This window comes from Tinamus guttatus, unplaced genomic scaffold (assembly GCF_059628265.1).
Source record: "Tinamus guttatus ecotype Peru unplaced genomic scaffold, ASM5962826v1 Tinamus_guttatus_pri_ptg000710l, whole genome shotgun sequence".
Lineage (NCBI taxonomy): Eukaryota > Metazoa > Chordata > Aves > Tinamiformes > Tinamidae > Tinamus > Tinamus guttatus.
The window spans coordinates 4,536,803-4,551,636 of NW_028289244.1; the positions used below are offsets into that span (position 1 = coordinate 4,536,803).

The window sequence follows — 14,834 nt, forward strand, 5'->3', positions numbered from 1 at the left end:
AAAAAAAGGGGAAGTTACCCCACTCGCAGCAAAAGCCATCAAAACTAAAACATGGCAAAGTCTGTTTTACCTTTCTTCTTTTGGCTTACTGATTTCTCAAGATTTCTATATAGAGATTGAAGCTCGGTTTCACATTACAAGGACACAAATGCATTTCTACATCTACAGTAACTCAGACTGCAATGGAGAAAATCTTAACATTCATTAAACAACGATGCACTGTCCAGCAGGAAAAGATGGAGCAGAAGCACTCACTTTTCCACATCTGCTGATTGGGAGGAACACTGTGGACTTCCCAAAAAAATCCTGGAGGTCCTTCCTCTTGCCTTCCACCCCAGTGCTGCTCTCGCAAAACTTGAATGAAATATTCGTTTCCTGCCGCTTTAGTCACACGCCGGTAAAAATTGATTTTCCCTGCTGAGTGTCAAAGCGGTCGCTGCTTTCCTTTATTCTTCTGCTTTCTGCATTCACATTATTGATGCCAGTGGGAAAGGACACGGCTTAGGGAACGTGTTTGTTATTTAACTGTTGCAGATCTCGACGGGAGAACGGGGCAAGAAGCTTCTTGCCTCTTTTCTTCTCTGTGTAACGCCAACATGCTGGCTTTTAAAAAATCGCTGTGAAAAATTTGGTGGATTTTTTTTTTAAAAAAAGCAAAGCAAGAAAGAGAGCTAATTAGGTTCCTGCATATTTCAGAGAGTCTAATGATTTTAAGGGAGATCAAGTGCTGGTCCTGTAACGGCGGTAGCATCTCCATGGCAAGAGACTCACTTGTCTGGAGAACAAGGACAGATCAAGGATATTTGCTGTGTAGGCCATTTTTCACCTGCTTCAATGGAAATGGAAGAAAAATGAAGCTTCAATTTCCTTGAAATCCTTCTGCAAATGCAGGTTCTCTCTGCAGCCTTAACGTCAGACTGGCTTGCTATTGCCTGGGTTAAATGGGCTGTAGAAACTCAATGCACTTATAAAGGTCCCTTTCAAAGGGGATATTTCACAGTAAGGTTATGGATTGAGTGAGAGATATCGAGTGCTTTTACCAGTCACTTGCCATCTCCTCTGCAACGTATTCCCTTTCCGACGATGCCCAAACGCCTGGGCAATTGGAAAAAATGGAAGCAGCCTACGCCTGTTTAAGAGACATATGTGCAGCACAAACCAAACTCTTAGGACCACCGTGAAGCCTCCTCCGTCTCGCCGTGTCCTCGGCTGGACCGACGCAGCTCCCCATGCTGCTACTCAGCAATTTCCATCAGACAGGCTTGCTCGCGCGCACCTCGTCAGCTCAAAGACTCCGAAACCACCGCTGCTGGTCTTCGTTTTGTCGTCTAGAAGACGGGTTTGTGTTCTGGAAAAAGCAGCTCTTCTTCGGACAAAGGAGATCCATGGAAAGAGTACACAACAATAGGAATGAGAAATGAAAAAAACGGAAAAAGGGCCAAGAAGGAGCACGGATTCCTTTCAGGTCTTGTTCTCGTCGTACATGTCCAAAGCAGGCTCCATCGTGGAGAATTCGCTCTCGTAGACCAGGCTTCGGGGGGACAGAGAATTACGATGGAAGAAATGACTGCCTAGAAGGGGGAGAGCAAAGGAATCGTTAGGAGATGGCAAACGTGAGACCCGAACGCAGCTCCCGCGTGCGCAGCAGTCCTGGCCCCTGTTCTCACCACGTGGGAAAAACTGCCACTCTTTTAATGCAAACCTGCAGCAGCCACACACGTAGCTGTGCAGAAGAGCTAAGGGGGAGAGATCACAACTTTCACAGTCTCTTAGTTTTGTGCAGGAAGAAGGGGCATCTTGAAAATAAGCATTTTTACTGGTATTACCAGTCACTGGAAGATGCTGCTTCTTGCAGCGCTGCTGCTTTCCTTCTGTTACTTACCTGCATACACCCAACACGAGGTGAGAGAACTTCCTTAAGCCAAACATTTTCTTCTCAGAAAGACTGATCATCAGATCAAATACATCCTTCATCCACTACGTCACTCTGAAGGTTTGGGCACAGGGTTATGGGGCCCCCCGATCTTAGCCTCCCCTGTGCTGCAGGCACCTTCCTTCTTGTTTGTGTAACATGGAATTAATATTTCAGATGCCCTTCAAGAGGTGCTGCAAGGATTCACAGCCGTTCACTTATTACTCTGGTAGTTCAAAGCAGGGCTTTACATATGCATGAACAAACCCACTTCAAGTGATTGCTTCAGATAAAATAGGTCAAGTCTCAGCACAGCCGGGGCAGGCCTGAGCATCGCACTTCACACTTACTATTGATTTAAAGTCTTCAAAACATAAAACGCACACACGTGTCCTCAGGACAACCCAGAACCCTTGGGAAGATGCTCAGTTTCCTGTGTGTAAGAAATACAACGGATCCGGCACAGGCTTACGAAGCACAAGTCAATTGAGCCACCAAGTCACCTAAAATGAGGTGACCGACGCTGCTGAGCCGCCTCCAGAGCTCCACCAGCTCCATCCTCCCAGAATCATCTTCTAGAAAAAGGCACCTTGCCTTCTTATCGCAAAAGACCGTCCTTTGGCACTGGTGGTGGCAGTGATGCCCATCATTGAAACAGCAGCCTAGAGATGGTTTCAAGAGGGGGAACAGGCTCCATTTTCCACGTGCAGGGAGTTTGGGCTGACCTTGCCACGGCTTTCCAGCTCGGCAGATGTGTCGTGTGGAGTCCAGTCCTGCTGCTGTATAAAAGGTTCTCTCTGAAGGTATTTATCAGATGAAGGCCCTCGGCCAAAATGCTTCATTCGATCCCAGCAGGGACTAGCTGTGAGCGAGGCTGCTTAGATTACAATACACCGGGCAGCCACAGAAACCAAATTCCAGGCAACTGAAAAGCTTCCAGGTTCATCAAGACGACACTCGATAAACTGAGGTGTCTCCAGTTTCAGGCATCAGTAGAGCGGGACACTTTGGGGACGGCAGTTTTAGCCTTGGCACCATTTCGGTGCTTAAATCCTCCTTATTGGCCAAGTTTTGAGCCCAGCCTTTAGCGTTCTAAATGAAAAGCTTATGAGAGGGCCAGCTCAGCCGCTATTACACTGAACACTTAGGCTCTTCCCCATGCGCCCAAGAGACACGGGCTGAGAAAAAGCATCCTCCTTAGGAGGAGGTGCTGTAAGAGCAGCAGCGAGGATGAATTTTGCCTTTATCAGAGCGCTGGCCAAAGGGGCAGAAGCCCTGCAGGCGGCAAACGAGGCGCTGCAAGATCACCTACGCCATCTCCTACCCCAAACCTCTGCCTCCAGCACCAGGAGCTGGAATGCAAACCGAGCTCGCTGCAAGGGGGAAGCTTCTCAGCAGCAAAACAATTTCATTTATGATCCTTTAAACGCTGGAATAGCAGTGGGGAAAGGAGCAGTGACCTTGCACAGGAGCGAGCTGCTCGCCGAGCGCTGCGCGGAGCCCAGAGTAAGGATGGAGATGCCTGTGGTGGAATATACGGACCCTTCTGCTCATGCACCATGCACAAAGAGCCCGAGATAAAAACACAGTGGTTTTTTTGGAATGTTATTACTTGGAACCATGACTTTGGACAAATTATCATCTGCCTTCAAACAAATGTAAGCTCCACACTGAGTTCACCTACTCTGGAACTGACAGGATTGGAACAAATTTCAGAATTGTTCTGCACTTCGTGTTACTGATTTTGCAATGACCGAGTCTCAGCTCGCTCTTCAATTAAACCCATGGACGTTGAACATTTCCTCTCCCTTCTCTCACCTGCTGCAGTGTTACACACTGCACAACCAATGCTGAAGCAGAACAAAAGGGATTCGGAAAGCTCAGCGCGGCTTTTATTTGTTTTTATTGCACAAAAATCAAACAGGGATTAGGAAGTAGACAGCCCAGGCGGTCGTTTCCTGGCGGTCACTTCCTCTGCGCATGGAAACTTCCACTCCAGCACATTCAAGGGAGAGATTTCATCAACAGGCAGACAGCTCATCTGACAAGGAATTTTTTAAATTAATCCAAAAACATGCGCTCCGGCATATCCGATAGCACTGGATATGATGTTTTATTGCTTCTTTATTAAAAAAAAGATGTAACCCACACATTTCCAGAAGGGAAACTGCAGGTTTTTATGCAAACGCTTTGCATTTCCACCACTGCTGAGGCAAATCATTCATGCCCTTTTTAAGCACCTGGATCAAGCAGCCTTTTTCCCAGATTATTCCTACATACTAGATCACACTCTAAAGACATTAAAAAAAAAAAAAGGAAAGTAAAGAATCTACCCGTTTTTACTAGCCGAAAAAACACCAAAAAAGAACACTTTCCTTAGTTTGTTAAATCAGAGCTTCTTTTTTTAATGTTCAGCCAAATTTTGCCAAGTCCCATGGAAAAGCCCCCTGGCAGGGTATTACTAATCCCCTGCGAGCTGGAATCCGCTTCCATGCAATACCCCATCCCTGAGCAGAGGAGTCCAAGGGAGCCTCGCGAGGAGGCCAAGAGCAGACTGGAAAAACCCGGGAACTCGCGCGTCAAGGCAGCGATTCAACACAGGCTGCTCCAAACTAAAAACCCAGCTGTTATTCGGCGCTCTTCATCGCTCGATCTGCAGCTGCTCTAATAACCAGGTCGGGATCACTATCCGTATTTTGTAGACAGTGAAACAGTCAGCTGGGCAAAGTGACCCTGCTACTCCAGTCTAATAACCAGAATCTGGAAGAGAACCTGCAGGAATACTCCGATAGGGATCATTACAGCTAGAGCCAAAACTACCAGTCTCTGCTATCCCGCCTGGAAGGCCCCGGAGCTTAAAAAATAGAGTTCAGGCTGCCTCCCCTCTGCAGAAACCCTTGGCTAGTTTAAATACTTAAAGGAGTCACTGGCATCTTGCCCGGTGTGGTTTATTTTTTTTCTTTGAATGCAGAAAACTGCTAGCACTTGTTTGAAGCTATGGCATCAGTCTGGTTTATAAATCCACTGAATAAAATGTATTTTAAGAATACGCAGAAGCATTTCCAGTTCCAAATTCTGCTTATGAATCTTTTGCAGCTGCCAAGAACAAGTAAGATTTATTCCTTAGGTATAGAAAATAAATAGGAAATCTGCTGTTAGCCTTAATAAATCAAAATTAATACTTCAGTCCTCTCTGCCTTCTTTTCTATTATGTACTTACGGTGAACTTTCCAGATAAATTGCATTGAGTTTAAAAACAAACCTACTAACCTGGAATTTATCCCTGTAGCTATCTTAGGATGCTACAGAAATGGCCACAAAATAAAGGCCAAAAATTGAAAAGACAGAGCCTTTCTGCAGGTGCATTAGTAGCAGATACTGTGTTAGACTAGTCCACCTCCTCAGTCCTGCTGCTTTCGTAGCACCTGCAAAAAGGGAGCAGCCGTTTTCCTCTCCGTTCATTATTATGATTGTGCTGCAGGAGTAAAGCAAGGTAGACAACAAAACCTGTGAATTTCCTTTTTGCTTCGATTCAGAGCCAAAAAGTCATTCACTTTTGTGGGATAGCACCAAGTCCGTCTTTGAATATATTTATCAGCAAGATAAACTTGTATTGTTAGCCTGACCTGTGATTAACCCATAAAATACCACCTGCTTTTTTCTTAACATGGAAGTGCATGCAAAAAAATGCAAGCCTGTTATTTCACAGGCTGTGAAGCCATGCTCTAACCTCAATCATCCATTTTGGCAACAACGTTCAGTGATAAACACCAGGTCTTACAAGGAGACAGTCTTGAAGCACAGTATGTTTGAGGCTTTTCTATTCATGGAAAAGTCCAATAGGGGTTTTCCATCCTTGCTGCTCTATTGATTGTGTTCCTGCTTCTTGCAAAACTTCACAAGGACACAATGAAAAATAATTCTATTAACTGCACCAAAGCAACCACATACTTCATTTCTAATTATAAAAGCTGCCTTCTCAGCTGAAGCCTGTTGGATAGATAAGAATTAAGCAACTATTTTAATGTAGACTCTGGCTTCGTTCCTAAATTCCAGAACTGCCTATATATAAAAATAAAATTAAAATCTCTATTTCCCAGTACACTAAAAAAAATTAAATCTTACAGTAAAATTAGTTATTTCCATTCATTTAACTAAAGCAGAAAGCATTACACCCCAGATACAGCAACAAACACAGACCACATTTTGACTTCTATCAATTGTAATTATTTTCCTCGCCAATTTGTCACCTTCACCTACCCAGCTCATTAATTCAAACTGCAGTGGTTGGCTGCAAATCAAATCTACATGTTGCAACTGATTGTTGTGAAATTACTCATACAGTGCTTGCATAAGTAAACTTGTGCAAAACAGCCTAAATGAGTATAACAGATGAGAGATTTTTTTTCCCTTTGCCTTCTCAACAGCAAAAAAACCAAACCCAACAAAACCACACATAGCAAGAAGGGACATGTTTGCACAGGTTTTCTATATTACCTTAAAGACCATTATCAATCCTCCATGATCTAAAAATGAACAAAACTAGCTCTCCCTCTCACTGAAGAGGTTCCACAGATGACAGGGGAAGGAAATGCCACCTTTTCACTTGTATTAGGAAGGAAGAAGTGGTTTCAGATTAGCTTCACTCTTAGCAGAAAAAGGGGTGGGGTGGAAAGGAAAGACCAGAGGCAAAACAGTGCTGCAAACCCCAGCAATCACTGACCTGAGGGCAAAAATCACCCTGCAATCCTCCCGGTGCAGCACACAAGTGTTACAGGAGGAGAAGCAGAGGGAATGTTACTGTAAATTAGTTCTGAGCAAGTGTCAAAGCAAGGCCATTATACACGAAAACATCTGGCTCACCTATCTGCCCAACGAGCTGGTAGGAAATAATTGCTAATAGCACTCTCATTAGTCATGCCAGTGCTGGGTGGCATCATAAATGGCACCGTGTGAGATTTCCACTTGTTAGCTTGTATGTGCTCCAGAATGGAAGCAGGAGAGTGTGGAACTGCAAAGATGCAATCACTCAAAGGAAACAGAACACCTTGTTAAATTTTCAAAACACTGTCAAGCTTAAAACACTGATACAGAAGGTCCGGGAAAAATAAAACCCTCACAGAATAACATTTCATAATTGAAGTTTTTATTTCTTCACTTTTTCCTTAGTACAAAGCTTTGGCATCAGCAAAATTTATGAAAAAATAGAATGTACTAAATAACGCCTGTGCTGCATGATCGATAAATGATGCATAAAAATAGGTGTCTCTCTCCAAGGCAATCGGCCGGAAAGCGAAGGTTCTTCAATACCATTCTGCTCTGTGGGGCAGAAGAAAAGGGACAAAATATTTATAAAGTTAATACTGCTAATACTCAAATAAAAATCCTGCACAAAGTAAATTAGTGAAAAATGAGTCTACAGGACTAGAGCAGTAAAAGAGGTCTGTACTCTCCTGACATCGTTCTTACAGGATGAGTAAAACAGATGAGACTGACAGAAGTTTGAGGGCTTTTTTGAGGAAAAAACATCTGCTACTGAAAAAAATATCTAAGTGGTGCTATCCAATGTCTGGGTTTTTTTGGACTTTAAAATAGTTATGTAGTCATACGTGGCCTTTCCCTAAAAATCCCCTAGGGCTTTTTAAGAATATATTTAAATCTCTACCTAAATTATTCAATGGTAGGAGCTGCGATGTCAGAGCAGTTCTGACTGCTGAGCCCTGGATATTATGAGATCAGGAGAAAGCCTTGTTTTCTCATCTCTTAGGCTACGCTTAGGTTTTATCAGGATCTATTTAAAAGTAGGTATTTTTGTACACATGTAAGCACAACTGCAGAACTATTACTCTAAACAAATGTGTTTAAGCTGTGGGAAGGGCAAACAAGAAAAAAAAGCATGTTCTTGGGAAGAGTTTCATTGTAGACTATTTGGCACCTTTCCCTTGCACCTGTACCCTACACAGCCTCATTTCTGCTACTTTTGTCTTCTGATGTGGAAAGAAGAAGAAAACCTTCCTCTCGAAGCACTACTGTACGAGATACATGAGTGTATATCAGCATTGCTTTTATATGAAGGAGGACAGCATAAGAAGCACGTATGCTATAATTATATTTAATGGAAGTCACAGAAAGAGAGTGCTGCCTTGTATTCGGCATAACCTGCATAGCAAAAGCTTCTTGTCTTGCATTTTGAAACACAGGGTGTCAGTGAAACAATAAATCCCAAAATTTGTGGCCAGTGAACATACGTTTTAAGCTATCTAAAATGAGCAGTCTAGTGAGCAGCAGTTGTGGAGGCTGCTTGGCTTCCTGCAGATCCGGGTGAAAAGCCCTGGAAGTTCCAGGATGCAGCTGGGTACCTCACTTACCTACAGCAGCAATTTTTGACAGCTCGGGTTGCCTCGAAGTGCACATTTGCATATGCTCAAATTTTCAGTCCTGTCACTGGTGAAAGTAGCTCACAATAAATCAGTGTGTCCTGTCAAGACATTCCTAAGGGAACGTCTTTCGGAAAGTCCTTCTCTGGAGGCCCTAAATCTCTGCCAATGAGAAGAACCTTGCCCTTTCCACACAAATAGAGCCAGAGCCAACTGAGGAACATCAGGACAACAAAAAGAAGAGTTGCCATGGAAAGAGCAGAAATACAACTGCTCTGTGCACCCGAGCTGGATGATACTGCACAGACTCCAGTTCCTTTATCTTCTTGCTAAGGATGTGGAAATGCCTAGAAATGCAGGCATTCCTGTTCCACATCTCACACCTCGCCTTGCTCCATGCTCTCCCAGGCTATTTTTCAGGGGCAGGTTAGCTGTGCTAAGCTACAGCTATCATGTTGCCAATAATGAGCTGCAAGTTCAAGATTAAAAAAATAATAATTAAAAAAGAGGACTTGATAGGGCCATTTGAAGCTTTAAAGCTTTTGTCATTATGCTCCTTTTGGAATTGGTTGGCAAGACAGGAAAGGAAGACTTGCAGATTAGTGATAATTAAAGGTTCATGATAAGTTCTGAGAAGCTTTAGTTATCCCCTTCCTGAAGATGAGCTGAAGACTGTCTAAACTTTTACCCTAAACTAAACTTTACCCTAAACAACAGTCCAAAAAAAAGTTTCTTTCCTTTATAATAACAACAACAAAAAAGGTCTGCTTATAAAAACTACATCTTCGAGCTGCTCAGGAGAGACTGTCTTTGAATCTCACGTTGCTCTGGTAGGAGATCAGCACAGTCAATGCCACCTCAGCTGTGTCAAGACATTCAGAGAAAAAAAATGTTGACACTTCCCCTCCCCAAATAAATAACTTCAAATTGAATATATATAATTATCCCATACATTCTGTACACCTAATCTGAAAACAACGGGATGTACCTAGTTAAGCCATCTGCAAAACAGATCACGTAACTATAAAAAGATGACAAGAGGCCGGTGCTGGAGTCGTTTCTTGCCCAGCCTGTCTGCAGAGAGGCAGGGGAGGGAAATGGTCCATCAAAATTAAGAACATGGGAATGTCTTTAAGTACTCTGACTGCAGCTCTTATAGCACATTAAAATGAAAGGTCAGGAGATTGGTATGCTCTATCCACTTAGAGACAAGCAGCAGCAGCATATTCGCTGTTTGTCTGTCTTCCTTTCCTAGAGTAAAATATTAGTTTTCTATTTAAATGCTCTTTTATTTTAACAAAAAACTTGGCTGAGAAATGAGATGGAAACTGTCATAGGTAGGAGTAGTAACTTCTGAGTCTATCAAGTGAACTTCATGAAGATTAATGGCATAAACCTAACTTCCACTGAGATCATTGATCAAAAATGAGTATGAATATTGTCACTCTTCCCTTTTTCACTCCTCCATGTTGCAGGGAGATTTCCTCATACAACCCAGCTACACAGAAATTAAGAGTTCCAATATTATCCTAGAGCCTACTGTTATTAGTGAAAGACTAACATTTGAGAAAACCAGAACTACTGCATTTTTGCTTTCTGTTTGCTCAGTATCTCTTCCTAATGCTATGACATACACCCCAGAAATATATAGAAACATCTGAATATTTACTTACTCATTAGCATTCAAGCTAGCTGTGGCTTTGATGATCATGTAGCAGAGTGTGAGGGCACTGAGGAGGCCAAAACTGGCAATAATAAACCATTCTTCTGTTGACAAAGGAAAGGGAGGAAATCACTCGTGGGAGAAGGCTTATGTCAAAGCGATGCCAATTTTCCAATCAAACAGCACTGGCGGAAGACAAGAGGTTTCTAAGCCATGACTGGCACCAGCAAGTGAAGCAGGAGGAGGTTAGCCACAGAGTTACTGCCTGGAGGAGGCTAGCAAAGAAGTGGAGAGAGGAGCAGAAAAAACACGTGGCAAAACAGCATTTCCTGGCTGAGCCCAAAGGTTAGCGAGAGACACAGACTGCTTAGCAATATCAAGAGAAATGCAGAAACGAGGGAAAACATCACGAGGACTCAGCCCGGCCCCAAGTCAGACACACGACTGTCACGGCTGGTTTGGGTTTGCCAAGATGTGTCTCTTCACATCCAAGGTATTTTCATGCTTTTAAATTTATTTGTGTCTTTGCCCTCTAACTCCCTGAACAAATGCAGTAGTGTTATTCTAAAACAAAAGATAGGACCGCTTAGTCAACAGCAAAGCATAAAGTTTTGTGCTTTATAGACAGAAATACAACATGGAAAGAGTCATTTCAGTGTTAGTGTATAAATACAGACACTTAATAAATAAACAAAGAAGAAACATAACTAATGGTATTAAAGAATGTTCACTGTTTAAAGTGTTAGACTCTCAGGATCAGTTTGGCACATAGTAATAGACTGGAATACAAACACTCTTTTGCAATATATGGCTTTTGGTTTAAATCATATGCATCAAAGAATGCACGTGCCATCCATAAAATCCAAACATTTGAACAGCCTTTTCTACAGCTTTATTTTATAAACATTGTCAGAATGAACTGTTGCTGATATTTCTTGTTTTACCCTGGCATCCCATCTGTGCGAGAGAAGTGCAACAATTGGGAACACGCAGTAAAGGAACCTTCTGTAAAACCAGGTGGTCATAGAGCCTGACTGAAACTACGCAGTGATCCCTCCCCAGTGCCAGAGCAAGCAGCACAGCAGCTGATTTGTCTGGGTTTTTTAATAGTACTGGAAAAGCAGCAATGACAGCGACTTACCGGTTTTGCAAAGGATCTACATTCTGCGTTTGGATTTTTCCACCTCAAACCAGGACACTTACAAAACACAGTCCATGTCCGTAAGAAAGTGTTTTTTGTTTAAATGATGCGTTTATTTTATTCTTGTGCCTAAATAAACACTATGTAATGGACTACATCAGTAACACTGCTATATATAGTGTGTATATATATATATATGTAGGTGACAGTGATAAGACTTCAAATTTAGATTATAGATACACAAGGAAAATACGTGGAGAATTCTCTTTTTGTATTTCAGCCAGAAAAAACAACTGTTCATGCATCATATTGAGAGTCTATAGCATTTAGAATACAATGAAATTCCACACATACTGTATTCGCTATAGGATTTCTTATACATTAAAGATATCGGGTAAAAATCTGTCCTGGGGAAATTTCTCATGTTGCTTTTTTGGATAAGAGCTTGAAAACAGTGCAGAACCAAATTTCTGATGTCACAAAACACTTGGAAAATACTCAGAACTGTTGGTATATCAGATACTTTTTACATTCACAAATTTAGAAAAAGAGAAAAAACATCAGCTGAGGGACACCAGATCTCCAGCAGTAACAATCTCAGGGGGAAAATTCTTGCAGAAATATTAACTGGCTAAAATATTTATGCATGCATAAGTTATTGCACATAAAATATTCTAGAAGAGTACTGTTTGTGACAATTCAGCTTCTCATACTGGTTACCAAATTCAGGAGGTTTATTTTATAGTTTTTTTAGTTCACCCAGTGTTCTTTGTACGTGGATCTAAATGGATATCCTATCAATAATGGAACTGCTGGCACTGTTGTGCCTAGAGTTATCAGTTTCAAAGTGGAGCACAGGCTTCTCGCAGAGACACTGAGGTCACCTTCGTCTCTGCAAGAAAACCTTTTACCACTGCCCTGCAGCACAAAACCAAAGCAAGTGCCACATACCAGAAAACCCAGAGAACTGTAAGGGAAGCCAAGGAAAAAACTTACTTGTCACGGCAATGTTGATCTCTCCTGACCTTGGGGTGAGCTCCCCGTCCTGGGGAAGCTGTGACATCCCGGAGGTGCGCAGGGGCTCCAGGCTGAGGGAGCTGTCGTTGGCAAAGTCGCCAAGAGCCGCTCGCCGGGCTGGGGGCTGGCCCCTCGTGAGCCTTTCCATGTCGAAGGCTACGTTATCTGTACATGGCACGTTTGGCTGAAAAAGCAAGCGGTTCCGCATGAAAATGGCGAACGTTTGGCATGGAGGAATCATGTAAACTGAATAAAACCACACGTGCACATTTTATTCAGATGTTGAGACTCCTCAGATCGTAGAAGAGAGAAACACGTGTGATTTGGCAATCATAAAGTTATCTCTTCAGTCAAGTTAACTTCATTGTGAAGGAAGAAGCAAGAAATAGGATTAAGACTCAGGAAAGGGACTCAAACGTGCTTCCGTGATAGCCAGTGCATGCCTGTATCGTTTACTACTGTGAGAAGTTACCAAGTTTCCTCTTTGAGCTCTCTTCCCACAGTAGGAAGGTCTTGCATAACTGCACCAACATCTACTGTCTCCTTCTCTAAAATTTCATGGTATGGTTTTAATTGCAGAAATAGCTTAGCCACAATGTCTGCAACTATTTTTTTTTCTTTTTTTAAGAAACTGTGCAACTTTTAAATTGACACAGCTAGAAATGGAGGCCTGATTATTAATTCTCTCATTGTGCTCAGTTCAAAAGGTGCTTTAGTCAGGGCAAAACTCTCCAGTTGCCACTAATAAATATCTTCACATACTCTCCTCTTTCTCCCTTATTTCCTTCTTTCGAGAGCAGCATCATGCCCATGCTCAGAGCTTTCTCTTCATATGAAGAAACAGTAAAATCATCTTTGAGGCCCTTCTCTCCCCCTGGGGACCCATCAATAAAACCAGCCCTGAGAAGCCCCCTAAGCCATGAGCTGCTCTACACACAAGGAAAATGCAACTACTGCACTTGGTGCAGCTTTGGGCACAGCATTTACTGTACAAAGGGATTTGAGAGCATCTAGAGGAGACCACAACAAGAGATTTAGAAAGAAAAAGTAACCAAGTAAGCATTCTTTCCTCATTACAGTGTTACTTACCACAATTCCCAGGGCCTTCAAGATGTTCAGCTTACACATGGGACACGTACAGTGCTCACTAAGCCACGGATCCACACAAGCTTTGTGGAAAACATGCCTAGAAGAACAGCCACGACATATTACATAAGGTAGAGGGCAAGCCACATGAGAGCTATTTCAACAAGCTTTTAAGAGCTTGCTTTCTTAACTAGGTAAACAAATTCAAAAATTGTCAGTGTTTTGTGCTGACTGCAATAAAAACAAAGTTACTAATAATTCATTTTTTTTCTGCCTTTTTTTGTGCATATGAGTAGGCACATGGACAGGATAAAAAGGGCAACGTAAAGTCCCCACCATAACATCGTGTGAAGCCTTGCCTCAATTTCTGTTAAGAACCTGACCATAAATCAGGTGGAAAGAGCACAGATGCATCAGAAATTAATTCTATTGAAAATCAGCCTATTTACAAATTTAAAAGGTAAACTGGATAAACTTGCACTTTATTTTGTAAGGGCCTTTACAATAAGCACATGTGAATGAAAGGAAGAGACAACATTTTAAAAGGCTTTTTCTACAGTCAGTATTTCTTAGTATCTGGAAAGAAAACGTGTCTATCATCATATGATGGTCACACAAAAGCAAAACCCTTTCAAAGATGAGAAAGCAAAACAGGCTTCTACTTTCGCAGCAGGGAGCTCCGTCCTGGTGAACGGTTTGAATTGCCACCCTCGTGGCTTACAGAATCTTTTAGTCCTGTGAATACAAATCTAACAGTGGTGAACTGATATAAACCAAAATAACAAGAAAAGAGTATGCAGGGACTGTAACAACATATCTAAACTAAAGGAACGGACTTATTCTCCCAGCATTTCAGGCAAAGAACTAATTTAAAACATTTATTTTCAAGGCAGAAATGGGTCTCACTAGACTTTCTACATGACAGAGATTTAGCAGAATAACCAAAGCTGACTGACTGCCCATGGCAGGAATACAGATCCTCCGTTTCCAGCAGCACTGGCTCCAGAACCTCCTGGAACCAAAAGCAGCAGCTGTACCTGAACACCACAGAGCAGGGATCATGACAAAGACCAACAAGCAGCAGGGCTGCTCAGCCTGCAAACAGCCTTGCTCTAAAATGAACAGCCAAAAGGGCAGTGGCAGAACAAGGTGTTTTTACCTACCTGAGGCATCAGCACAGCCTGCAAGAGGTCACACACATCCCGTAGCACAAATCTCTAGAGCTCTATCTAGGAGGGGAGCCCTATCTCCCCTCTGCTCCCAGGTTGTATGTGCTGCTCTTGCCTCAATAAACTCACCTGAGACTCTGGGACTTTCCCTCTCTATCCCACATGACTTTAAAAGAAGAGACTGAACAAGGCATGTTACCAGATAATTTGCTTTTAAGTCTCCAGAAAGTCACTTAGGAGATAGGCCTCCTAAAACTGTGAATAAACACGCAATGAAATAATATCTTTTTTTTTTTTTTTTTGGTCCATGGCTACCAAGACTGAAAGAGCACAGTGCAAGCAACAGAAGATGTACAGGGAGGGAAGGAGCTTTCCTTATCTCTATCCCAGACTGAATGTGCAGGAATGGAAACTTGGTACCGGCCAAGGAGCTGAAGCTGTAATCACAGAGCAGCATAACAGGATTTCA

The 14,834-nt window shown here is 42.5% G+C and overlaps 1 protein-coding gene across 3 annotated transcripts in view; it reads right to left on the reverse strand.

The window, feature by feature from the left end:
* Window positions 1–487: 487 nt before the first annotated feature.
* Window positions 488–14,834, reverse strand: part of RNF130 (ring finger protein 130) — a 46,794-nt gene continuing 32,447 nt past the window's right edge. Inside the window, exons 6-9 of one of the 3 annotated variants that reach the window (XM_088536852.1) lie at window positions 13,200–13,296; window positions 12,090–12,294; window positions 9,963–10,056; window positions 7,042–7,231 (exon numbers count right to left, since the gene is read on the reverse strand). In XM_088536852.1, the coding sequence (XP_088392978.1) occupies window positions 7,216–7,231; window positions 9,963–10,056; window positions 12,090–12,294; window positions 13,200–13,296 (412 nt within the window). In that variant the 3' untranslated portion in view covers window positions 7,042–7,215. Of the gene's footprint in view, window positions 1,572–7,041; window positions 7,232–9,962; window positions 10,138–12,089; window positions 12,295–13,199; window positions 13,297–14,834 lie in introns of those variants that run through there. The other 2 variants (XM_088536853.1, XM_088536854.1) reach the window with 2 other exon arrangements.